Source organism: Vulpes vulpes, chromosome 12 (genome assembly GCF_048418805.1).
Source record: "Vulpes vulpes isolate BD-2025 chromosome 12, VulVul3, whole genome shotgun sequence".
NCBI classification, from domain to species: Eukaryota; Metazoa; Chordata; class Mammalia; order Carnivora; family Canidae; genus Vulpes; species Vulpes vulpes.
Window position 1 is genome coordinate 151,579,665 of NC_132791.1, and position 27,676 is coordinate 151,607,340.

The window sequence follows — 27,676 nt, forward strand, 5'->3', positions numbered from 1 at the left end:
GTACTTTTTAAGGGTCTATTCTGAAAGGAAACTACAGATGAACAGGCTATGGATAAACTGGTTGTTTGACAAGTCTTTCAATTAAGTGTGATCGAGAGAGAATTTTACTTCGTGGAGAGTTTCGCACAGTCCCAAGTTAACTTCATTACAATATCTCTTTCATTCTATTCCTGCAAAATACCAACCACAGATATCCCTATAGAGAGCAATTTGTTTAACTTTAACCTATTCATAACGAGTAGATGCTAGGGCAATATTCAGAGCCAATGAAACAAAAAAAAAATTTTTTTTCAAGTTAAACATCATGGGAAAATATCTGTGATCAGGCGACTTCATTAAAATGCACATTTCTGCCTCAAATATCAGCATACCCTCGTACCTTTGCAAAACAAGTTGAACTCCTCACAACTCAACTGACCCCACAATAAAGCCTTGTCGAAAGATGGGTCTTAAATTTCCTTCCCTCCATGGTATTATAAAGGTCATTAAGACAATGGACAGAACAAATATGACAGCTTTTAATACATGTACAACCCATTAAATACAAGAGTGATTTTCCAAGTGGTGGTATTTGGGAACATGGAGCTTGGCTCCACCCAGCCCGTGTTCCGTTTAACCTCATTTATATATTTTTGGACTCTTGCTGCAATGTTCTTACCAGGAAGGGGGCCTCTGTGAGGCAATCCCGGCCCAAATAACAGTGTTTGCTGAGATGTGTAAAATAACAACTGGTCTTGGAAATGCCTGAAAGCTTACTTCGTCCATATAGCTTTTACAAACATTTTGAAGAAAAATGCAGGTTGGTGGAGTGGAAGAGCAGAAGACTGGGAGTGAGAAAGGCAGTTCTCAGACAGGCTCAAGGTCTGACTCTACCACACACGAGCTATCTGACCTTGCAAGGTGGTTTTCCCTCTGTCTGGATAATAAGGACAATCCCTCCTACTTACAGGGTGACTCCCCTAAGCCACGGTGGGTAGGTACTCTGGTGCCTGGCACAGCAAGTGAATGTCAACGAAAGTTCTGCCTCTTAACGTGTACTCAGAGGATGAGCATCGCATAGCTCCGATTTTCTATTTCGATGCATCCATTTCATTCCACTCTAAGGCTTTTCACACAATAGCACTGGCAATTCGAAAAGGAAAGTTCCTCAATACTTCATACGTCTACTTTTATTCCAGAAAGCCATGGCTTCCAATCCCAGCTCTGTCACTTACGAGCTATATGAAGTTGAGCAGGTTAATGAACCTTGCCAAGGTGTAGGTTTCTAATGTGTGGAAGGGGGATGCTAACATCTAACTCATATTAGGTTAAGTCATGTAATATTTGTAAATATTTAGCACAGTGCCTAGCACATAACATCCCAAAACTACATTATTTATCATTGTCACCATTATTACTATAAAACAGGATCACTAAGGAATTGTCTTTACTACTGATGCACATTATTCTCCTCCATATTCATTTTACTATTCACTCCCTCCATTGTGAGAGATGTCAGAATGATCTGTTTTTGACAAAGCTCCGATAAATAATGCTGGCTGATTGATTTCACTGAACTGGCCAAGCTGTTAAATTGATGACAGTTGCTTCAGGAAGATAAGAGTCAAACTGGTATGTAAACTACAAGGACTGTTTGATCTAATCAAGTTGGCCTATTCTATGTAAGACCATACTTTCCCTTAGTGGTTGGGAAGCTCTGCTCTCTTATCATATCTACATGGCACCTGACAAAAGGGAACATAAGAAAAGCACCTCTCTTAGTGATATGGGTATACGAAAAATGTATGTAGTTCTATTATTTGAAGGAGTAAGATTATGGAAGTGGTATATGGAGAAACAAAAGAACAATGGCATATAAACATGTCCACGTACCATTATCATAAAAACTTTCTGTGTCTCTGAAAAATAAATCTTGAATCAGAATTTAGTGAACTGATTTTTCCTTTCGGTTGGTCCATATTCTCTTACCAGAGTGACTAAGTTTCACTTAATTAACTGTAATTTTGGGATTCCTCCCAGTTCTAAAGCCTGGAAAGCTAGGACCCACTCGTCCAAAACTTCCTAACATACGCAGATACAATCTTCTGTAGCCCATTTCTGGATCACCTCTGGAGAATAAGATTCCTTAGATGGCGATGGTTAAGCTTCCAGGATTTTGTTTTTATTTTGGATTGATCTGCAGTGTAGGAGTTCCTAATGCTTTAAATTCTCCCCTCCTTCTCTCCCTAATCATCCAAACCTCTCATTGAAGCAGCTAATTATCTAAAAACAAACACTAAGGATGCTTACTATTTAAGGAGCCCTATAATGAATCCTTTTGCGAAGTGAACAATATCGTATGTTTTATAAGTTTGTACATTCTTAACATCAGCTTTTCTTAATGCAAGTATAAATGGCATCTGCTTCTACTTAATTGAACTTGGAAGACAAATTAAATGACAAGTATGATGTTCAAAGACCCGAACTCCTTTCAGCTTTTCAGCTACACGAGGTGATTAGTAAAGCAGGTGAAGACCTTCTTCAAGATTTCCTTCCGAAAAGACACGCATCCCTTGCTGGCAAGCTCCCTTTTAATTAACAATCTCTGTCACAAAAGCACATGATGTATCTTGGAGGAACATGTGGCCTAACGTTTATTGATAGCCCTAAGTCTCTTTAAAAAATGGCATTAAAGTGTCTTACAGCAATGGCTTGAACTGTGGCCAGGTAGAGAATGGCAAGATCATCGAGGTCCTGAGACAGTTTCAACCCGGTGACCTGTAGGGATGAAGAAAAGAAAAGAAAGAGATGGCCAAAAGGAGCTGCCATGGATAGAGATAGTTCCCATGAAACACGTTCAGATGTGTTTTCTTGCCCAAACAAGTTCATATGCAAATCCCCTTTTTGTGAGCTGAACGTGAAATGCCTACCAAATTGTTTAATCTCCAGACCTGGGAAAAACTATCATTTCTTCTCCAAGAGAAAGTGCCCTGCCTTGTATTAAACAAACAAAACAAGACAAAGCAAAACAAATACTATACAGAGATGGTGTTTGATACTCCTTACCATGGCATTAAATGCCTTTCTTCGTCTCTAAAAAAAATGTTCTTTTATTACAAACACCCATTTTCTTTGGCTTACGGGAATCAACACGGAGCAGCAGCTTCTAGTAAAAGATGATCTTATTCAGAGTTTTGCCGTTGTCAGAATTCAGTGTAACAGCATCCAGGGGGTACTCAGGGTAAAATAATATGTCTCCTATAAATGTTATACCTACTAGGGGATAATTTACAATCTGTGGTTTGCAAGGGAATCCCATTAAAGTCAATCGGAACCACATGCTTCTATGGAGTATGTCAATTTCTGAGAGATTCCAGAACTGAACAGGATGCTGAATTTGGATGCCTTCAAGACCTGTTCACAGTCCTTCCCTCACATCTCCCATCTGTTAATGTCTCCTCTTGGGGCATTTCTAGAGGGTGAAGAGCTGCTGGGTTCTTCAAACCTACTTCGACTTTTGTGAGCATCCATACCAGAGTTTACTTTGTATTTTCACATTACAATTTATATTAATATACGTTTACTCAGAGACTACAGGGGTATGATCCTGAGTGCAATGAGGTGGTTACACGCAGCCTGCATCAAAAGAGGGGAGCTGAGGGGTCTCCCCAGGTCCTTTCCAACTTCGTCTCTTTGGTCCCATTTCATTACCCTCTCCAGACTGCACCCTGAGCCATGACGAAGGGGCGTGTTGGCCTATTGCAGGGCACAGACACCATTCCGTTGCCCAGACCAGAGGACCCGTCAGCGTTCTTCCTCGACTTTTCCCTTCTTCCCGTTTACACAGTCTCCAAATTTTGTCCATTAGCTCCCCCAAATCTGTTGTGAATCCATCCCTTCTCTTCATCTTGTCACTCACTTCCTCAATCCAGACCACTGTTAGGTCCTCGTGTGCTGAAAGAGCCCCTTTTCTTTTTTTTCTTTTTTTTATTTATTTATGATAGTCACAGAGAGACAGAGAGAGAGGCAGAGACACAGGCAGAGGGAGAAACAGGCTCCATGCAGCGGGAGCCTGATGTGGGATTCGATCCCGGGTCTCCAGGATCGCGCCCTGGGCCAAAGGCAAGCGCCAAACCACTGCGCCACCCAGGGATCCCAAGAGCCCCTTTTCTAATGGTGCTCCTCTCCACCATGGAGCTAGTAATTGTTGTCATGTGCAAATGTGATCCCAGGACTCTGTTAAAAATTCTCTGTTGCCCTCATCTTGAGACAGAAATGCCTGTGCTGTTTTTCGAGCCTCTTCTTGGGCTTGCCCCTGCTTACTTCTCACAACATCTGTACAAACCCTTCCTCACTTAGTATCCTTTGCTCCAGTGCTTCTGATTACTCATGGGAGTCTGCTGATGCAGGGATTCCTGGCCTCAGTAGGGCTACCTGCTGATAGCTTCTCTTGGTAAATAACTGGATAACCAGATGAGAACTATGCGTTTGATTTTAACACATGGGGACATGGAAGGTTTGAATGAGGGACCAGAGGGGAATTCTGGGTACGCATCTTCCCAAGCCAATAACCCTGTGAAGGAACATCCCTCGTAAAGTTCCCCAGAGACCTACACATACAGTGAAAACACTGGAAGTGAGGGAGAACATGAACACTGTTGACATTATAGAAGTTCACAATGTGCGTAAGGAAATAATGTGCCCCGGGGAAAACAGAGAATGGAAACCAGAACCTAGTGGTTCTGACAGACGATCCGTGATACTCACACAGTATCGGCAATGCCTAGCACCATGTTGGGCACATAGTAGGCACTAAGTTACTGTTTGTTAAGTGTGTGAATTAGTGACAACGCTCCTTTTTCCTTTTGTATACCACTGTCTTTCCTAACCTCCTAGCCTTTTGTGTCTAATTCCATGATTATGGGAGGATAATGTCTACAACCTTGGTTCTTCATATATTTACAGAGGGGAAGGTCATTTGCTCCATACCCCAAGAGGGAACACAGGAAGATCACTTCTAGTTCCAGGCTTCCAATCCCACTCCCCTCTACAGTTAGCTTTCCTCATCATGGTGGCTTATATGAGATTGGGGTAAAAGGAGTGTGTGTCCCTGTAGCTCATATAGAAACTTCGTATGAATTAGGTAAAAGTACTCCCTCCAGGCAGACTAATGCAAAAGGCATCCCATCTGGGAGAATGAACTATAAAAAGGAGCAGGGTGGACAGGATCTCAGCCTTGTCGTATGCCTCTTCATCCGAATGTCTTGTGTGATCGACCAGCAGCATGGGATGCAATCATCCTGGATAAATGACTAATCATGAATGGTCTCTCTCTTCTGTACTCACCTGGCCTCTACTAAGAAAGCTAAGTGGGCCAAGGTCTAGACCTTCTTCCAGAACCAGTCCAGGAGGCAGGTTACCTCTGGCTCCTCTCTCTGGTCATGACTGTGATGTGACTCAAGCCACAATCCTTTGTGTGACTGGTATGCGTCTGCTTAGCAGACTCCCATCTTCCTATAGGTAGGTCCTGAAGACCAGATTTGGATAAATTGATGGAATTGGGAAGAAATTTGACTTTGTATACGGGATGCATTCTCCTCTTAATTGACGAACCCCAGTGCTCTGTATAACATTGATGACAAAACTTGTTCTGATATCCTTCTCAATTAGTAACAACCCATAAGACAGAAGGGATGTAATATCACCAAATTTCATTATCATAATCCTCAATAAATATTCCTGAGAATTTCCCCAAAGTTATTGGTATTCAAGCAAAAAAAAAAAAAAAATTCATGGCCTCTTCTCTAAATTTCTAGTGCCTCTAGAGCTCAGAAATCACAGAAAAGAGAAGATGGTTACTTTTCTCCAGAAACTGAGAATGAGATCATGTAAATGAGCATTAAATTCAACTCCTGAACTTGCTAGTAGCTCTGACAAAATGGACATAGGATGTGTGACATAGCTTTTCTTTTTTTGGTTAATAGAACATACCTATCATTCATAGAAGAAAACATTCTAGGCAAGAACGTACTCAGCAGCAAAAAGGATTAACCAAGCACCATTCTCCCATAGCCAACTCCAACATCTCTTCACCACTAACACCAGGGCCATGGAGTTGAAATGTGACTCAGTGAAAGACATTCCTCTCTAAAATGTGAAATTACTATGATCTGGGGTCCTGCTTGCTTGACATCTCATCTAATACAGAGATGAAGATTCTAGAAGGGCAGATAATCATTAATTCCATTTGACTTTTCTCTCAAATGCTAGGGATCTCAGCCCTGCCTTGGCAAAAGCCAAATGGCTGTCAGCCCAAGATACAATTTTCTAAGGAGTGCCTGCCATATGGACCACTCAGGAGGCTATAGAGACCCCTTGGGGAGCCATCTCGGTAGGGAAGTGGCAGCAATACCCCTGGAATGCCAGGGATGTCCTGGAGGACGTGCAGCTTTGTAACCAGTGAGAAGGTCAGGATGTGACAGAGGAGCAGATACCATGTGAGGGTTGAATGGTTCCATCAATAAGAGGAAGTGGGAAGAAAGCATAAGTGGAAGCAGTGTGTCTATAGAAGATGTGCAAGTACCTAGTTTGAATGTTTGGGCAAGACAGTGAAATGTGGGGGGAAACCCCATGGGAGAGTTGCACTGGTAAGCATATTTTATTAATTTTCCTATTGTGCAATGGGGATAACTGTAAGAGAAAACACTTAAAATTGATATTTAGAGATGTGGTGGATATGGTGGTCACAGAAACTACAATTGATAGCAAACTAGAATTGATAACTTCAACATCCTCGATAGTGGTTATAAAATGCTTATGTAAATCCTAGGTTTTTTGAGCTTGGAAGAGAAGTGTAGGGGAATGGTAAGATGACAAGCTATGGAGGAAGACACTGAAGTTCAGATTTTGACATTCTTCCAACAACTGGCTGCACGATGGTGTGAGTTTTATGGACCTGTTTCAGCCTCAATTTTTTTCATTTATGAAATAGGAATAATGATACCTCAAGGAATTTCTGTAAAGATTAAATATAATTTGCAAAATGTTTTACTTTTTTAGGAAGCTATACCGAGTCTATAAGAGCTAAACACTTATAGTGGCAACTATATGAGCATAGGTGGCAATTCATGTTGATTTTCCTTTCCTTTCCCTTAATAAATGTTCATTCTCCTTCTCTTAAATGCATGAAGGGTTCAATTCCATTCATTAATTGGAATATGGGAATTAAGTGTCTCCCAACATGGTATGGGTACCCCCAGGGTATTAATGAGGGACACTGAAGATTATATATACACACACACATACACACACACATATATATACACACACACAGCAGGTAAACAGGGCAGAATGTATGTTGACCATCAGTGTCAGGATCACAATGTCAAATATAAGAACAACAAGACTGTGGTGAAGCAAAATGATGAATGTCTCAGGAATAGGAAGCGGCGGGGGGCAGGAAGAAGGTGTCTCACTCGCAAGCACTCCTTAGAGAAGCCTTAGTCCTTATCAACCTACACACTCTCATTCATTCTGTAAATAGGAAAGACAGATGATTTTACCCTAGACTTCACCTTAAATCTGGCTGCCACTCAGTAGCTGTGAGAGCTTGGGCATGTCTCTAGTCTATTCCTGGGATCCTAGCTGAATGCAGATTTCCTGAGCTCCAACTCCAAATGTATTGGATCTTTGTTGTAGGTCCAGCAATTTGCATTTAAGCAAGGTCCTAACACACAATAAATTGTGGAAATACTTGTCCTTAACCTTGGCATTATGGATCACAGGTTGATAGGTCCTAAAATAGTTGAAATTAATTTTTTAAATGTAGTAGTAACTCAGCTATTTTTTTCCTCCTTAGCTGTTAAAGGAGTTAGTTATATTTGTCAGTAAGAAAAAAAAAAAGCTTAGAGAAAAAAAATCTCAAGGCATCTCTAAAGATCACAAAAGATAAGAAAACAAGATCCCCAGCACTGAGACTTTCTAGGCCCATCAGAGCTTGATGGGGTATCCAATGCTTAAGGGAATTGGTTGAAAGCTTTCCAGAACACAAAGGAACAGCAAAAATACTGTTTGCTCAGACAATAATGCAGGCAGAGCTGATGGACACACAGCAAGGAAATGAGGAGGATCAGAGAACAACCTATAGAAAACCTCTGGAGAGAGGACAGAAATTGAAGAACAGGTCTGAAATAATCAGCAGCCTAGAAGAGAAAGGGAACAAATTTCCCCGAGGTTTCAGGAAGTACCAGAAATCAAGGCTGACACTTGGCATTGCCTAAAACTCACCCAGATTTGGGAAATGCAGATAAATGTGTGAACACAGTGTGGTGAATGAACTCTAAAGATGTTCCCTCAAGATTCCTGTCCCCCAGTTACTCAATCAAATACCAATCTAGGCATTGCTGTAAAAGGACTTTGCAAATGGAACCAGTTCCTAGCCAGGTGACCTTAAAATATAGAGATTATCATGGATTATCCAATAGATACCCAGTGTAATCACATGAGCCCTTACAAGCAGCAGCAGAAGGCAGAAAAGTCAATCAAGCAATCCAGTAAAAGGCAGGAGAAATGCAGAAATGGAAACCAGAGAGATTCAAGGCATAAGAAGAACATGGTCTGCCATTGGTGGCTTCGAAGATGGAAGAAGGGGAGGGGGCGCACTGAGTCATGAAATGCAGGTGACCTCCAGGAGCAGAGGACCCCTGCCTAACAACTAGCTAGAGAATAGGGACCTCAGTCCTACAACTGCATGGAGCTCAATTTGGCCAAAAATTTGAATGGATTTGGTAGATTATTCCTAGAGTCTCCAGATAAGAGCCCTTGTTCTGGTCTTACAAAAACTGAAGCAGAGAAACCAGCTGAGCCAGCCTGGGCTTCTGACCTGCAGAACTGTGAGATAATAAATTTAAGCCTCTCAGTTTGTGGTAATTTATTAAAGCAGCAACAGACAATCAAGAAACTCACGATGAGTAGACTGACATTCTCCCTCATGACTTTATTCTATTGGTGAACCGCACATGATAAGCTAGTCATTTGCTATTCCCCAGATGTAATAGTCACTTCTCATCTTTGTTCCCCTTCTGATGCTCTAAATTCTAAGTCATTTTAATGTCCTCAGTGTTCCAGTATCCCAAAGCTGCTCTGGTCAACTGTACTGGCCCCTCGTTGGTGTCACCCAACCTGTCTTGATTTACACAAACTTGGATCCCATCTTTGGTCCCCCAGCCTTAGATCTTTCCCATTATTTATCTGTTGGGTCCTCCCAGCAGATTTCTACCTGATTCATTCTTCAGTCTTTTATCATGCCTTACTACCCTGGGAAGGACTCCTGTTTATAATCCATATTCCTCCTGCCGTCTCCTCTGGGTTTTACTTGTTGATTGGTATATTTAAACAGGGAAGATAGAAAGCACTAAGAAAATAAAGTCTGAATCTGAAATAATTTAAAAAGTCAGTAAAATGAGGGGAAAATATGGTAGACATACTGAAACAGAATTGGAGCATGAAAACACAAAAACCCATTTTTTCTTAAAAATTTTTTTTTCCTCCCAAAGGATGTCAGTGACCTCAGTTTGAACTGACTAGGTTCTAATACTTCTGTTTATTCCCCCTCTGGGCAAACAACTTTGACTCTCAGAGCCTTAGTTTCTTCACCCTTTTAAATGGAACAACAACATTGTCAGGCAGGATTACTGAAAAAGTTAGTGAAGCATCTATCATGGTGCCTGACACAATGCAGTTCCAGAAAAAAAAAATGATGCCTATTACAAAATAAAATACCAGCTTCTAAATTAGTTGCTTCAATAAAAAAACACATTATGGGAAAACCAGCTAAATGATACTTAGGATGCTAAACTTTGCTATAGGTCTCAATTTGTCATAGGCAAAAATAATATGTGAAAAACAGTGAAATGAAACAGCATTAAGTTTTAACAAAATCATCAACAAACTGGTGTCAAAGAGTCTTCGCAAGCCTGATAAATTTATTAGTCAAAAGCTGCTTGATTTAGCTCATGAGCTTCCAGCTATGTCATCCATCTCTCCATTCGAGGAAGCCACTGAGATACAAAATTCCTACCACACTGGCTGTTTTGTACATCAACACTTGATGGGATGAGCACTGGGTGTTATACTATATGTTGGCAACCTTCTACTGAGCTCTTGCAAATACTCATCTGAGTTGCCGACTCCATCGACATCTGACTCTGTTTAGTAATACCCATCTCTAGCTGGGGTTCAGTCCTCTGGGAACTGGCTAAGATCTTGTAATGCTTCTTTCCTGACTCCCTCCTAGTTTTTCATATGCACACTTGCTCTGGGCTTGCTTTGAAGAGCCGTTGGAGCAGCACTCAACCTCCCCAGCAGTTTGAGCAGCATATGGCCTTATGTTAGAAATCACAGCTCTTCAAAGAACCAGAAAATAACTTTCTGTTCTGGGTAGCACTGTGCTTGCAATATGAAGCAGAGAAAACACATTTCAACCACCGGTGAACATGGTGTTTTCATGGCCCGATATGCCTGAGGTCACCTGCACCTGTGATTAAATTTGATTAATTTACTTCTTGGATATTTCAAGAACAAAGAGGTGGTATTAATTCGAGAATAGAAACTGGTCATATATACAAGAAGGCCAGAACTCTTTCAAAATTCCTACCACACTGGCTGTTCTGTACATCAACACTTGATGGGATGAGCACTGGGTGTTATACTATATGTTGGCAAATTGAATTTAAATAAAAAATTTAAAAAATGTAGGGTACATCAAATTTGGGTTTCCTGTTGTGTTGAAAGACTTGAGGGCCAAGGACTTCCATGGAAAGACTAAGCTCCGTACCTGTATGAAACGTGGTTTATGATGGACCAAGTGATTGTTTAGCTTCACCAGCTGGTTGTTCACGGCTGATGACCTCCACGGCTGGTGAGTCCAGCTGGTCCTCGGACTAAGGCGGATGGCTCAGGACTGGCTGCTCAGCGTTCAGACTGAGAATTCTCACTTAAAATCCTAGTCATCTTCTAACAAGCAAACACGGGCCACTAAGCAGAAGCTACAGTCTCAAGAGTATTTGCTGTTGTTTGTCTGTCTACGATGTGACAGTCTCCCCATTTGATCTGACAACGACCCTGCAAGGAATCCTGTGCTGGTTCTGCTTGCGAATGAGCAGACTGACCTCACAGCTCTAACCTCAGAGGTCACTATCTTCAGGGCAGGATGCAAATACAAATCTGACTTCAAACCCCGGGCTCTCTTCAATGTTTCACAGTGGTAAAAACTATTCAACCAATCGTTCCAAATAAAAACAATCACCAAAAAAGTATCTGCAACAGGCAACCGTTCTTGGTATTTGGCTTTATCCTTCTTTATGCATGACCATGCCATGCTTCTTTAAGAGTAAGCATTTTTTCTTTTGTTTTGCTTTTAAAGAACCTAGAGTCACCAGTGTTAAATGTTTTGATGCTGATTACTATGACCTGAGCTTCTGCTTCCTTTACACATCACATGCACGGCCCTTACCTAATTCATCAAGCGTAAAGGAGAACTATTTACGTAGGTGGCTACTTGGTCCAGGCGTACTATTAAGTTGCCCACCCCCTAAACTCTTTCTAGCCCAGAGCCACAGGCCAATAATGCATCACCAAAGGAGAGTGAAGCAGCAAGATACATGGAAAGGAGCCAAGTGTCACCAGAACAGAAGATGATGCTCTCATGCATCATGGAAAGATTCCTGGGTGATGCCCTGTTCCTACTTCTGAGGGCAGGCACCCCTAAAGCAGAAGGGTTTAGAGCAAGGTCAAACCAGGAGTGGTGATTACTTTGTTATCTGAGTCAGTGAGGGTGGAAGGAAATAAGAACCATTACTGAGGACAGCGAGCTCAGAGCTTAAATCCAAGGGCCAGGGTAGGGACAAACACGGCAGAAAGAGTGAGAAGTCTGGTTTTCAGGGGAGCGAGGATTAGGCTGTGAAGTGTGCTTGGGTACCACACCATGCATGAGATGGCTGTTAGGACTCCTGTCTTACAGTCCTCAGCGCATGGAGTGAGGTCTGGAGGAGTGAGTTAAGGCAGCCTTGTGGGGGTGTGCATACTGGAGGTCAGGATTCACATTTTTATTTAAGCTCCTCATTTCTTGGCATTGTGATCTTGGGCAGATCACGGTTCATTCCTCCCTTGACAAATAAAGACTGAAACATATTGCTTAGCCATAAGGCAATTATTTGAGGCCGGTCTTTGACCTAAACGCTGTTGAAATTGAAAAAGTGAACAGGCCACAGGTAGCCTCTATCCTCAAAATGTTTTTCTAATAAATGTAAAATATATGCTATGTACGATAGTGCAGATCTTATTTTCTCCCATAAAAATGGTTTTTTATTGCCTTAAATGTATGTTTTAATTCTGCTAGTGTATTTTTAATTGCCTTATCATTTCCTTTTTCTTCCCATTCCACTGCCTTTCCATCTGAGCTCATTTTTCCTCCACTAAGTTTCTGTCCTATTTCAGAGATGTTCCCTTCAAAAAACAAAACAAAACAAAGCAAAGCAAAACAAAACAAAACAAAAACCCTACTGAATATGCCAAAGAGGTTTTAATATTTTCTTTCGGTTTCAGTAGTAAATAATTCTTTGAGAAGCCTTTCCCTAAGTATTCCAATGGCACTCTTTTTGCTTTGTATGCAACCCGTTTTTCCTAATGGACTCACTTTATTATTTTTTTATTCATTCTAACTAGAGAGCTATACATATTCAGTGTTTCCCAGCAGACCGTACACATGATTTACTCTCTGCCCCACTCACTGCAATTTGGATGGGCCTCTTCAGATCTATAGCTGGCAGTTCCCAGAGTCCAGCAATTTTTATTTTGGGTCGCTTTGGTGGCCTCACCACTGCCCAGTTTTCTAACCCCAGAACTTACAGCAGACACATGCACCTATACCCCTCCTCCAAATTCACAGTGTTTCCTATTTATCTCTCAATAACAGAGTTTTATTCAGGATCCTCAGAATGTAGGACATCACCAGTCATCCCAAATCAGACTTTATGCCCAGTTGGCTTCTTGGGTTGGCAGTTTTCTGATGGACTGAACTGTAAAGGAAGATAAGGTCTGGGTTGTGGGAGAGTTCTGGAAAGTTAAACTCACTAGCTGCTTCCAAAAAACCAAAACACCCTAAAACCACTGGCAGCAGAATAGAGGGAAGACTGTCCTGTTCTTAGGCTTAAAGGGATCTTGCATTATTCAGCTAAGGAGCAAAAAGGTGGAAAGGCCTGAATTCTGCAAGGCTAGAGGTTCACTTTGTTCATATGTCATAGATTTATTCAGCAAGTTCCAGTTAGTCTTTTAGATTCTGGAAAATCTTCCCAGATTCTCTCTGAGACTGTCAATTCTAGTGTCACTAGTTCAATGACATGTAAAATTTCAAAGTCAGCATGGGTTTATGCTTTTTTTTTTTTTTTTGCATCTTCACATGTATTTTCAAATAAAGTAGAGGAAGGCAATGTCTTCATAATTGTGATAAAGTGGGAGCCTCTTAGCTTCATTTACCTATACACTAATATTGGTATTTTCTTTATAGATTTACTTATTTATTTGGGGGAGGGGAGGGGCAGCGGGAGATGTAGATAGAATTTTAAGCAGACTGCACCAAGCATAGAACCTAACACGGGGCTCAATCCCATGGCCCTGAGGTCACAACTTGAGCAGAAACCAAGAAATCAGATGCTTTAACTGCTTTAACTGCCTGTGCCACCCAGGCGCCCTGATGTTAATATTGGTATTAAATACTTCTCATATGGATAGTAAGAGTAGCAATTAATCCATTTAATATTAGCAAGTTATTCATAGGTATGTTTTTAAAGCAGTACATGATTTCTTCCTTATGTCCATGTTGATCATCAGTTAAGTACATATTAACTACTTAGATGCCCAGAGAAATGTTTCAGGAGCCAAAAGAAGAAATCATATGTGTTTCTTTCCCTACTGAGAATATCATGACAATTCCATGCTAAATAGACATTTTATCAAGCACTTGCCTCTCCTCCCTTGAAACGTGCTCCATGAATGTAGGAATTGTTGTACCTTACTCCATCGTAGAAGTGGTTGGCACGTCTAAGTAAGAAATAAGTATTGACTGGACATGACAATAGAGATTTTTAGGGTGATTGGTCTGCTGTTATCTGAAATTAATTGAGGGAGAGAAATATTAGGAGAAAATATTAGCCCAGAATTTTTTCCCCTCTATCTTATCAAGGTCTCCTTCTCCTTCCAGTGTGGTGATGTAAACTCACAGAGTGGCAGCTATTCCAATGAAAATCCAACCCAAGAACAGTTACAAAGAGAAGTCATTGCTAAGAAATATCATGTGACATATGAGGTATGTTTATTAAACAATAAAAATTTTTAAAAAACTAAACAAACTAGGATTTTCTGATATAACTGGGGACATGTCTCCATGCAAGTAGTCTTCTTTGGTGAGTATCTGCTTAGCTGTATTTATTATAATGAGGCAGGTATTCTTCAAAACCCTCCATTGACTCCTTTGGGATTACATTCTGGATTTAGGTTATCTTTTTTTTTTTTTTAAAAAAAAGACTTTATTTATTTATTTGACAGAGAGAGAGAACATAACCAGGGTGAATGGGAGCGGGAGAAGTAGGCTCCCTGCTGGGTGGGGAGCCCCATAGGGAACTTGATCCCAGGACTCTGGGATCATGACCTGAGCCAAAGGCAGATGTTTAACCAACTGAGCCACCCAGGTGCCCCTGGTTTAACTTTATAAGAATATCCTTATGATGGTACTTCCTCAGTCTCTGGATGTCAGGCTTGGTTTTAAGAAACAGACAAAAGCCACTGGGAAACATGGGTCTTGCCACACTGGGTCTGACAGAAGTTGGCAAGAGAGGGCCCCCAGGGAAGAACTCCAGACCCATGAGCATTTCACGACATAGCCCTGCTTTGTTCTGGGGTCATTTTATGAACTGGTCATGCTTCTTAACATCTTTCACATTTTAAAGGTCCACTATATTTGGTTTCAGATACTTGTCTTCAGTTAAGACTCTCGCTTTTGTATCCATACAAAATGTGCTCTTCCCCAGCCTCTGTTTGTACCCAGAGAGCCAGTTATCTGCAAGTACAGCTTTCTGGCCGCAGCCTGTGGCCACATGGCCCTCTCCCGACATTCCTCTTCTGCTTCCACGAGCCAAGTAAGGAGGCCAAGCTCATTATCTGTTGTATGGGCACGCTTCATGGACTCCAGACAGACATAACTTATGCTATGTCCAATTTTCTTTTCTTTTCTCGTGACTCCTTTTTATTAGCACAAGTTGATTATGTCAAGTAGGTAATGAAAATAAAGATCAGGTCTTCCCGTTGGCATCATAAAAATATTTAAAAACAGTCTCAATAAAATTAATCACAAAACCATAGAATTTGGGGTCTTGCAGCTCTTTAAGCCAGCAGCCCACGCCACCATCACGCAGCATAAACCCTGATTTGCTCACAGCCTCCATTCTGATCTCCCCACCTCCACTCACAGCGCACTCTGTTTCTCAAATTTTTCACATCTTCCTAGATTCTGAATTCCTGGCTTACTTTCTTCTTATTTGTGGCCCCCCCTTGGCCTCTGAAGCTTGGTTCTATTTCTCTAGTTTGAACATGCTTCCTCCAACCTCAAAGATGATTCTCAGTGGCTATACTACTTAATCTTGCCTGGCCACCAGAGTGTCCCATCCTAGCTTAGGTGGCTATGAAGGCTGCCACAAGTTCATTCTGGCCCCTCCCGGAGCGCCCAGAATCTTAAGCACCACCAGTGACCCTAAGGGTCACCAGCAGCTCAATGTATCCACCGACGTAAGTTACTAATTTTATTTTACTTTGAGCAAAGTTTAATCTGAATCCTAATAATGTTAACATGCACTCTGAACAGCTCTGACTCAGAGCCTGAGCAGATATGTGGTTGTGGCAATCAAGACCATGGGTGGTAATATTTACCACTTATTTACCGGGTGGCCTGGGGATGGAGACAGAAAACATGACTCTGCAAAGTGATGTAAATAAAAAATCACACAGGCAGGGGCTCATGACTTCTAGCTGCTCCACAGGACAAAGAGGCAGCAGTAGCTAAATCTAAGAAATAGTGCTTTTAACGCTTTCAAGGTTGGCTCAGAAACAATGAGAACTTTCAGCAGCTCATCCTGGGGAGCGGCAAGAGCCTTCACAACAGCAATGCATCTGCAAAAAGCCTGTGCGCCCTTGGCCTGTCTTGTTTATTTTTCCTCTTTTCCTTTCCCCTCACTTTGCTTCTTCCAAACTCTGTAGCCCTTTGGCCCGCCTTCACCTTCGTGCAAGGACTGGCTGTTACTTACCATGCCCTTCAGTGTCAGATCTGCTAAGGGAGACCGGTTGCCATGGAAATCTGGCCAAACATGTAAATCAACAGTGAGAAAACCCACAGGCCGAGCCTTCTTAATCAGATCCAGGTGACTGTTCAAATATGCATATACACTCTGGCATCTGGAAGAGAAGTTGATTTTGTTTTTAAAAGGGGGGTGTAGGGTCGGGAAGCAAACTGTTCTACAGAAAGAAACGATTTGTACTTCCATATCAGATCCAGAAAGAGAGCAGAGTCCCTAGTTTCAGCAGAGAAACTACCCAAAACCACAGGAACCAGCATACTATGCTCTCTGATCATGCTGTGCCATCACCCAGAGTAGGTAGCATGTCCCGCTGCAAAGTGGAAAGGCTTGGAATCAGAAGACCAGGTCCAGGAGTGGCTTTACCCCTAGAAAGATGTGTAACCATGAGAAAGTTATTCAAACGTTCTGACCCTCTTTCTTTGCATCTGTAAAAACAGATATCATAATCCCTGTCCAACTTACCTCATAGGGTTATTGTGAAGATCAAAGGAGACTATATATGTGAAGAGAGCATATTTTGTAAACTGTACAATACTGTACATGTGTAAAGGATTTTTAAAAATCAGTATTCCTAATTGTAACAATAATGATGAGGTGACAGATATAAAGGTAAGTTCCTGGACTTGGGATGGGAGTTGGCTAAAGGAAGTAATGGGACAGAGGAATGCAGTTAGATCAGGAATGAGGAGATTTGATTTCCAACCCCAATGTATCAAATGGCATCACATTTGTTCTTTCTCCTTTCTAAGGCTCTGTCTCTTTGGGTGCAGAATGAAGGAGTCACACCACCTCTCTGTTTTCAGTGTTTGTGTGAGAGGGAGATAGGAGGGGACTGGGAACCAAGGTAGTCCTGGGCTCATGTGTGGATTCTACTCATCCTAGCTGGGTGACATGGGCCAGTGACTTACGCTCTCTGAACTTCAGTTATCCCATACATAAAATGGGCATCATGATAGCTATCTTACTGAGCTAAATCTTACTGCAGGGCACAGAGACTGAAGTTGGTCACCTTTCCCCTCTTTAAATGTACTTCTGTCTCAAAGTCTTGAACCAATGATTCTAAGGAAAGTGAGTTTATCAGAGGGTGGCTTCCATGCTACTTCTCACTGGTGGCCTCGGGAAGATAGCTTTAAAGGTTAAAAGCACTGCCTGAACAGTGGCAGGAAAAAAAGTATAGGAAATTAATGTCCAAGGGACATTAATATCTTCGATATTAACCTAACATGATATTATTTGCATTTCACAAATGCTTTAGGACTGCAGCTCGAACATTTCTGGTTCCAGTTTTGTGACACTGTGAATGTTCCTTTGGAGCCCATGAAGTTCCCGAAAGTTTCCTAATTTAAGCTTAAAAAAAGAAACAAACAGGTAGAACAGTGGTTTTCAAATTATTTTGTTAAATAAAAACTGTATGTGGAGCTCCAGGACAGAAAAGACAGGAGAAAAAACTGGTCTATGTAAGTGCAGAAGTGAGTGCACAAGTCAGCCTCTGTGTGTGTGCACCAGCGGGTGCGTGAGTGCCTGTGTGTGTGCGAAGGTATGCTGGGTGGAGGCAATCTATTTGCTTCTTGCCATGACACCTCATTTCCATCTGTAAAAATCTTCTGCCTTGGATCCTACTTGAAGGATAATAATACTGCTGGAAAAAGGCTCACTGGCCACAGCAACATCAGCAGCCATGCCCCACCCAACAGCACACCAGGCCCTCAATCCAGCTCAGTGAGCCAATAGCACCCCTTTACAGAATACCAATAACACCCCTTTACAGAAGATGCTCAGAGATGTGAAGACACGAGAGTGAGGCCGAATTTAAATAACCCTATCTCTGTGTGATCCCGAAGCCATGTGCCTTCTGGAACCCAGGTCTGAAATGACTTGTCGGGCCCACATTCAAACTGTTTTTTAGCACGATTCTATTCTATGACAATGTTGGGAAAGGGTCCTGGAGGCCTCTGTGGAAGGCAGGCCCAGAGCCTTACACCTGGGGAGAATATGATCACATTCTGTTTTTCTACTTCCCAGTTCTCTCCACTCATGGTCCAACAGGAACCCCACTGACAATAAAAGCCACAGAAATGTCCTTCCAAGCCAGAAATCAAGAGTGATTTCTTGATTCTAGCAAAATCCCATTTCTGAATACCATCGCTGCACTTAAAGGGATATATATATATATTTTAAAGCACACATCTATAAATCTTTTCATTTGCCTCTCAAGGAATCTCAGGGCAGGGCATTTGGTTTCAGACATCTGGGTCAATAAGAATCTATAGGCCTAATTACTATTGATTTGTCATTGTCTCATTTAATGTGGGTCTTTGCAAACAGTGAGATTCGTTTAGCCTCTTACATATATGGTCACTCATGCACTAATGAGATCCCTGGGGGACGGGGCATATGCTTACCCCTTTGACTCCTAACCTCCTCACAGCTGTATGTTTATTCTTTGAATGCAGCCATTCTCCTGCATGTTTTTTCAATTATACCTTACCATGTGTGCTATCTGAGTATATCATTCAAAATGAAATGCACTTGGAAAACATTATAATAACAAATGCACATCATTATTCACATAATTTTAACCTTACATGATGCCTTTTTTGGTTCTGACTTTGTTTAATTTTGTATTTTTTACCAATTCCTTCTCAAACGGCGGTAAGCCCCCTTTCAGCTCGGGAATCACATGTTAACTGTTTCAAGTGGGTGGTTCTCCCTCCATCTCACAAACTCCAGGCTCATATATCTTCTCCCAGAGGGAGGAATTCCTGCTGCCCTGGTCCTCACTGTGTATGATGAAGAAAATAGAGTTTCAACAACCACAAAGTGACTTCACTGGGTAGCAGTTGGGTAGTCAGGTACACTAAGCCTCCCTAAGCCTAGTTTACTTTTCTGTACTTGGGGCTAATTCTCTTACATTACAGGCTGCTATGAAGATTCAATATAGAGACCGAACACTATAAAATGATAGGTAATCAATAAAGAGTTACCCTTCCTTCCCATTGTAGGAAATTCATTTCTAGTTTTAAAAGTCCAAGAGTCAGGACTGATTTCTTTGTTTTTCTTTTTTTTTTTTTTTTTTTCAGACTTTATTGCTTACAATCTTCAATGAGGACAGCATCCCTGGAATCTCAACTCTTTCCTGCCTCTCTAAAGTCATTTTAATTCTTAGGATTCATGGGCTACTTGTCCAGAAGCGTAGTGACCGTATTTTGAAGTCAAAAGTCAGAAAATACAGTCCAACAGCAGACATTTGTGCCCCTTCCAGAAGTTGAGAAAGCTTGTCTCCAGTTCCCCACTTCCTGACCCGCCACAAGATGGAGTCTACTGAAACTGGTCCTGTGGTGAGGAATAATACCCTTTACTCTCATGACTTCAGGTACCATCTAGGGCTGAGGACTTTCAAATATATGCTCTTATCTCCTGCCAATTTCTCTTATGAGTTTCAGGTCAGATAGCCAACAACCCAACACATGCTTCCTCTTGGATGTCTGCTCTTGAAATGGAGGATTTATTTCCTAAGTCAGCACAGTCCTCAGTCTTCTTGAGAGGACCCCAATGAGCACTTTCCTATCCTTGCATGCAAAGTAGAAGCCAAAGAAAGGCATTATAATTTCTACTTATTTCGGTTTAAGAAACATTTCTCATCCAAGAGCCATCAAGAATTTACTGGCTATCCTGGCACTGCCTAGGGGATGAAAGGTGTTAATATTGTCACCCTCGTTTTATGACGGTCCTAGCTCAGAGGAGCCTAAATAAATACTTGCTGATAGACTGATGGCCCCAGTTGTCAGACTGAGGGACTGAGACTGAAGAAGCCTCCAGGGCCAAGGAAGCAATGTGAGAACTTTGGAGTGGAATGGAAAGTGGGAATCAGCTTTAGATGTAGAGTCTAAGAGTCCCTAGAATCTTCATTTCCTCATCTAGAATTAAATGAGATAATATACATAAAACTATTAGCAACTACAGTGCCAGGAACAATGCAAGTTCTCAAAAATGTTCATGTCTTTTCTTTTTCCTTTTCTTGCACCAAGGGAACACATACAGCCTTTCATGGGGAGCTTTAAGTGTAGTTGAGATTTGGCATATGGGCGCTAGTGCAATTGAAGAAACTGCTCCTCAATGGGATTATGGGAATCAGAAAAAAAAAAAAGCCTGAGGAAAAAATCAGATCAATAAACACTGATTGTCCTTATAGAAATGACAGAAAAATCCAGGGATGGTGGGAGAAAAGAAAGGTTGGGAGAGACAATGCGATTTAGAAAAACTTCATTCTGATAATCCTAAATTAGGACCCGAAACCAGCAGAATCACAAGAAATGATCACTGCTTGCAGTGACTTCTGCAAAAGTAACTCAGAACAGGCTGGGCTTCTCTGATAATAGTCTTTTCCTTTCCATAGACGATGAGCTCGCTGAGATGGAGGGCCCGATCTTTTACTGTATCCCTCCCTCCCGACTAACGGTCTAGTTTACTCTCCACAGAACAGCCAAAGTAATCCTTCTAAGGTATATCTGATGGTGTCTTTCTTCTGCTCAGAAACTAAAACCTTGAATAAATTCTAGTGTCTTTACATACCACAATGATCCTCATGCTCTGGCCTTGACTAACTTTCAAGCCCTCCTCTGTTACCAGCTCCCTCCCACTCTGGTTCAGCCAGGATGGCCTTTACAGTATCTTGAAGCCTGCCAAGCTGACTGGTGCCTTCAGGCCTGGGGCCTTGCTGTCCCTTACATCGTCTGGTGTGGCTTGGGGCTCTCCAAAAACAGAACACTCCTGCCTCAGATCTCAGTATCAGCAAATCCTATTTGAAACTGTAGAAACAAGTACTAATAAACAGATTTAGTATTTTATACTCTTGATTTGCCATACAACCCAAACACTATGGCTTGCTCCCACTCTTCACTCAGAGTCTTGCTCAAGTGTCACCCGACTTCCTCACCTGAAAGAGTTCCCATCCATTACCCTAACGTCTGCCTCTTAACTCATCTCTTTCTTTAGAAAGCTTACCAATTCCTGTTGTGCGAATGTGTGCTCTTTCTCTACACATGTTTGTATGTATATAAACGTGTGGGTGTGTGTAATTTACATGAAAGTAGGGACTTGTATTTTTACTTTATGATCTTAAATGCTCTTAGACACTCATCACACATCACCTTGGTTCTGCTACCAAACTTGCACATAAACTTGTATTTTAAGCCAACACCTTCTGACCAAACCCTGCTATTTCTAGAATCTCATTCTGAGACATTGGGAACTAATGTTCTATAAAACAATTAAGACAATAATGGGAAGTTTAGAGGGAAAGGGCCAAAGTTATGATCAATGTAAGGAAATCTCTATCTAAGGAGTGGAATCGCTGGATATTTGGCCTCACATAGAGAGAGACTCTTGCCAGTTGCATGCATGAGCACATCTAGTTACTGTTTACTTAATTCATAAGCCAACAAAACATTATTCTTCAGGGGTGAGTCTGAAAAGATTATGGCAAATCAAGAGTATAAAATACTAAATCTGTTTATCAACACTTGTTCCTACAGTTTTAAATAGGATTTGCTGATGCTAAGCTCTGAGGCAGGGGTGACTAGCATTCTTTTTTCAGAGAGCCTTAAGGCATCCCAAAAGAGACATGCAGTTTCTGATTCCAAGGGATTTGTTGTCCTTTCCAAACAGTCAAATTCACTTGAATAACAGTTATGCCTATTTCTTTCTAAGACCTAATATATAATGGGTCCTACAATCTTGGAATATTCTGTTCATATATTTGGTAAGATGGAGAAGCACTTTCCTTTATAAGACAATAGAAAGTGAAAGGAAAAAGAATCGACATTTATTGAATATCTACTAAATAGATGAGCTGCATGTAAAATTTGAGATACAGAAAGAAATGCAGCAAGAGTGTGGATGGGACCACCTTGGTAGAGATGGTAAAGAGAGAAGGGAAGAGGGCCAGCAGCCTAGGGATAATAAACTTTGATATGATGGTCAAGACACCTGGGTGGCTCAATAGGTTAAGTGTCTGACTCTTGATCTTAGCTCAGGTCTTGATCTCAGGCTCCACATTGGACTCCACACCCAGTGTGGAGTTTACTTTAAAAAAAAAAAGAAAAAGAAAAAGATCTTGAAATTGAACTTGAAGAGGAGACTAAGAAGGACAAGCCAGAGATATAGGAGGAAAACTAGGAGGAACAGCATTCCAGAAAGAAAGCCCAGGAAAGAGAGTGTTATAAAGGAAAGGAAGGTATGATCATTGGTACCACATTCTGCTGAGAGTCCAAGGATGAGGACTGGAAAGCACCCTACAGACTCATTAACAGAGGTCACTGAGGACCTTATCATTAACTCTTTCAGGGGCAGATGGGGACAAAATTTAAATTGAAGTGGGCAAGGGATGAGTAGAAAGTGAGGAAGTAGTAGCCATGAGTGCAGACAATGCTTTGGAGAAACTTAGCTCTTAAAGGTAGAAACACAGGGAGGTAGTTGGAAGGTAGTATGAAGTCGACTAGTATACAGAAAGAGTTGGGATTTAAATCCAGTTCTGACTCCACATAAGAATCCTAATAATTGCTGCTTCTGGATCACCTCAGGCTGCTGTTTCCCTGAGTCTGCACTGGTAATCCATCAATCTCTTTCCTTTTCTCAATCACAACTACTCTCATGAGGCTCACCCATAGAAGAAAGTTCTGGAAATTTTGAATATTTCCATGCAAAATCTATCCCTTAGGTTTGTGTTCAGCTTTAAGATCTTCAGAGACTGGCACTTCCCCAATCTACTTTCATCCATATAACCCCTGTAAAATAAGTTAAGCAGGGTGGTATTATTGTGGTTTTATGGGTGAGGGAACTGAGTCATTGAGACATTTATGGTAGAACTGGCACAAGAATCCAAGACTTGTCATACCTAGTCCAGGGTTCTTGCTACTTTACCACACTTTGCATCAGAAGGTCAGCAGGTTATGGATGACTGATGTGCTGCTTACCCCTAGAACCACCACCACCAAAACATCCTCCTCTTTTATAAAACCATTAGTAATAGCGGCAGAAATAGCAGTGGTACCTGTTGTCATAATTGCCATAGTAAAGTTTACAAGCCTTGCCAAATACGTTACCTCATTAAAATCAAAACAAATTCTCAGAGGTACTCAGTGCTGGTTCTCTCAGAGCTACTATCCCATGTTCTGATGAGGAAACAAGTTCATACAATGATGCCTATCGGAACTGGGATTTGAATCCAGATCTCCAAGCTCCCAAATCCAGTGTTTGTGTTTGTGGTTTATAAATGCTGGATCCCTTCAAGAATCTGATGAAAGTTATGGCCTCTCTTCACAGAAAATTATGCATTAAGTAGACAATTAAGGGGTTCATGGATGATCTAAAGGTAGGAACCCTTGCTCTATGTACTGGCTAAGAGGGGTTTCTCTGTTAATATTATAAAATACCTTGCCTTTCTAGAAAAGCCCAACAAAGCATTATTATCATAAACAGTTTGAAAAACAATAAACGGATTTCATTTTGAAATAATTTTAGATTCATAGAAAGAGAAAGAGTAAACAGACTTCCCTTACACTCATCATCTAAGAAATTAACATAAATATGATATTATCAGCTATCTGCAGACTTATTTGAATGTTGACAGTTTTCCCCCAACTCATGTCCTTCTTCTGGGTCCAGGGTCTAAACCATGATCACACATTGTTTTTGTCTTCTCCAATCTGAGACAGTTCTGCAATAATTCCTGAAATTTCAGCATCTTATGAAGCGTCCTGGCTAATAATTTTGTAGAATGCACTTCAGGTGGGGCTTGGCTGATGTGTCCGGACATTTTTACTGAGGTGATCCATTTTTGGCAAGGGCCTTACAGAAATGATGTCACGTCCTTCTGGGTACATTATGAAGGGAGGTGCTCAACACTGAGAGATCCTGCTGCCGGTACTGTTTGACTTTGATCACATGGGTGAGGCACTGTTTGCCAGATCTCTCCACTGTGAGTTACTGTTTTTCTTTTGCTATTAATGAGTACCTTATAGTAAGATACTTTGGGACTATGCACATAGCCCACTGTGCATCATACTTTCCCTAATTTCAGCTTCCATTGGTGATTCTCCCTTGCAACAAGTATTACTACGGTGTTTGCCTAATGAGAATATTCTAGTTCCATTATTTCCTCCACATTTATGCTGGGGATTTACCCCAAAGATACAGATGCAATGAAACGCTGGGACACCTGCACCCCGATGTTTATAGCAGCAATGTCCACAATAGCTAAACTGTAGAAGGAGCCTCGGTGTCCATCGAAAGATGAATGGATAAAGAAGATGTGGTTTATGCATACAATGGAATATTACTCAGCCATTAGAAATGACAAATACCCACCATTTGCTTCGACGTGGATGGAACTGGAGGGTATTATGCTGAGTGAAATAAGTCAATTGGAGAAGGACAAACGTTATATGGTCTCATTCATTTGGGGAATATAAAAAATATTGAAAGGGAATAAAGGGAAAAGGAGAAAAATGAGTGGGAAATATCAGAAAGGGAGACATAACATGAGAGACTCCTAACTCTGGGAAACGAACTACGGGTGGTGGAAGGGGAGGTGGGTGGGGGGTGGGGGTGACTGGGTGACGGGCACTGAGGGGGGCACTTGATGGGATGAGCCCTGGGTGTTATTCTATATGTTGGTAAATTGAACACCAATAAAAAATAAATTTATATAAAAAAATAATAATTTCTAGGACATGGTCCCTGAAGTGGACAAGAAGACCTGCCCTTTCTTCCCAAATATTTATTTCTTCAATAATTTACTTCTATCAGTATGGCCTCGGGGAGTCACTTTATACTACCATTACTTATTCTGTTGATCAAATTGTCCCCAAAGGCCATGGAGAGATTCTTAGAACTGTGTCCTATGCACTAGGATGACAAGTTGTCTTCAAGTACTTCCTTACTTTCTGGCATCATCAAATGTTCATGTGTGTTCTCTGTCCTCACCCTGGAACTGGCCAGGTTTCTAAGAAGAAAGTTTTAAGTAGATGATTAAGGAGTTCATGGATGATCTAAAGGTAGGAACCCTTGCTCAAGATAGGGTATGTGGTATCGGACCCAAATAAAGTGTTAGATGAGGAAGTTCCATGGTGTGATCCTTCTCAGAAGTTTTCTGATTCCTTTTAGGTAGACAACAGTATTTAAAAACCAGGATCTGGTGCTAGGTATGCATACTGCTACGAGGGGTCATTGTTTCCAGGCCATCTCAGCAGAGAGCACAGGGAATATATGTATGTATACTCACACACGGATATGCACACTGTATTTATTTCTGTCTATGACTATAGCTCTGTCTAGAGACAGCTGTACCTATACACATATATACAAAATCTCAAGTTGATCCTAATACCTCCTACTTCCACTCACTACCACAGGGTTCACTGTAAACTTCCCCCTTCCCTATTTAAGAGAAACCTGGCTCTCATTATCCACAATATATTTATTTATTTGCTTAGTTGTAGTATACACATAAAGGATTTTTTGAAGAGCTAATCCAGACATTTATGAAAAGCAAATTTAGGAATTAGACTATAATACTTAAAATTGTTTTAAAGATTTTATTTATTTATTAGAGAGAGAGAGAGAGTGAAAGAGAGAGCGCTCACACATGAGCAGGGGGAGGGGCAATGGGAGAAGGAGAAGCAGACTCCCTGCTTAGCAGGGAGCCTGACACATGGGGCTTGATCCCAGGACCCTGAGATCATGACCTGAGCTGAGGCAGATGCTTAATTGATTAAGCCACCTAGGCGCCCCAGAATATAATACTTATATATGGTTATTTTATCTTTAGCCATACATTATACTATCAAAATATTCTTTCTCAAAGCTACTTAGGTTCTTTTCTTTCTCAAATCCTTAATGTGGTTATGGTATTCATTGTTAATACAATAGATTTAGATTTTGCTAATTGTATTTCATTTTGCACACTCCCACCACACACATACATCCTAGTATCTATCTATCTATTGATCTACCTACCTACCATCTAACCTACATACCTTCTATTTTCAAGGGGCATGTGAAGTATCACCATAGTTCTAAGAATTAGAGTTCTATAAAAAAGATATGCTGAGAAAAGTGCTACCTCCACCTCTTACCCTGTTCTCACTCCCCCATGTTTCCATCCCATTCCTACCCCAACCTCCATGTAACCAGTCAGTCTCATCAGGTTCTATTTAATCTTCTTTGTGTTTCTTTTGCATAAATGAGTAAATACACATATAGTTTCTTACAGTCACCTTCCTTTTAAATGAAAGGGAGTATAATGTAAACACTTATTTGCTTTCTTCACTTAACAAAAAATCCTAAAAATCACTTCAGGTCATTTCTTATCCTCCACTGTACAGATGAAAAGCCAGGTGTAAAGAGGTTGGATAACTTGCCCAAGGTCACACACCTTGTAGAGTAAATCTGGATTCGAGCCCCAGAAGTTTGGACTCTGAAATTCATGTTCCTTCTACTACATTAGAGTCTCTCATCCACAGTTCCTGGCATATTTTTTGGAACCTCTAGTTTTATTGAGTTCTCTTAGATCATTTTCAAAATTAATATATGGATCATCCAGATGACTGTCTTATAACCAAACACTGCAGGGCATTTTCATCACCCAAGGGGAACTGAGTCACTCAGCTGCCTAAGGTGAATGTCCTCAGTGCAGGAAAGCGTGGGAAGTTGTAGGGGAGGAGTGAATAGTGATTCACTATTTACTGATGCCTAGTGCATTCACTGTGCCTAGGTTCTAGAAATACAGTGGAACATAAGAAATACAATTAGCAACAGTTACCTGGCAGCGGCCTTGGCTTTTAGCTCAGGGAAGGCAGCATGGCCCTGCACCATGTGGTCTATCTGAAAAACAAAAGTGATGGGTCAGTGTTATAGTTTCTCTGACTTATATGGACGCCAGAAAAAGAGATATTAACATATCTGTTTCTTTCAACTCTGTCCACAGAGGACCTAAGAATGTTAAAATGCTAACTCAACTAGTGTCCGGCTCTTTCAGAAACTTAGCTTTGCTTCACCTACTGCCAGCTTCTTGATCCACAAACCAAAGCAGTCTAAAGAAAAATGAGCAGGAAATGAAACTCTCCAGGCTAAACTGGTAGGAACAGGTAGTATCAGGTCCAAAAAGGAGGTGTGAGGACAAGAGTGGGAAGGGGTAATTCCAGGACCTGGGTGTTAAAGTGCCAAGCTCTGGGTCACACCATTTCTGTCTCCTGGTTCAGGCTGTTACCCCAGGGCAATAGCAGGCCTTGAAT

The 27,676-nt window shown here is 41.2% G+C and overlaps 1 protein-coding gene across 14 annotated transcripts in view; it reads right to left on the minus strand.

Annotated features, from left to right (window-relative positions):
• Positions 1 to 27,676, minus strand: part of FGGY (FGGY carbohydrate kinase domain containing) — a 413,290-nt gene that overhangs the window by 88,596 nt on the left and 297,018 nt on the right. For 10 of the 14 annotated variants that reach the window (XM_072730788.1, XM_072730785.1, XM_026006980.2 and 7 more), the window contains 3 exons: positions 27,205 to 27,266; positions 16,332 to 16,479; positions 2,683 to 2,757 (listed from right to left, as the gene is read on the minus strand). In XM_072730788.1, the coding sequence (XP_072586889.1) occupies positions 2,683 to 2,757; positions 16,332 to 16,479; positions 27,205 to 27,266 (285 nt within the window). The remainder of the gene's footprint in view (positions 1 to 2,682; positions 2,758 to 16,331; positions 16,480 to 27,204; positions 27,267 to 27,676) is intronic. The other 4 variants (XM_072730787.1, XM_072730782.1, XM_072730783.1 and 1 more) reach the window with 1 other exon arrangement.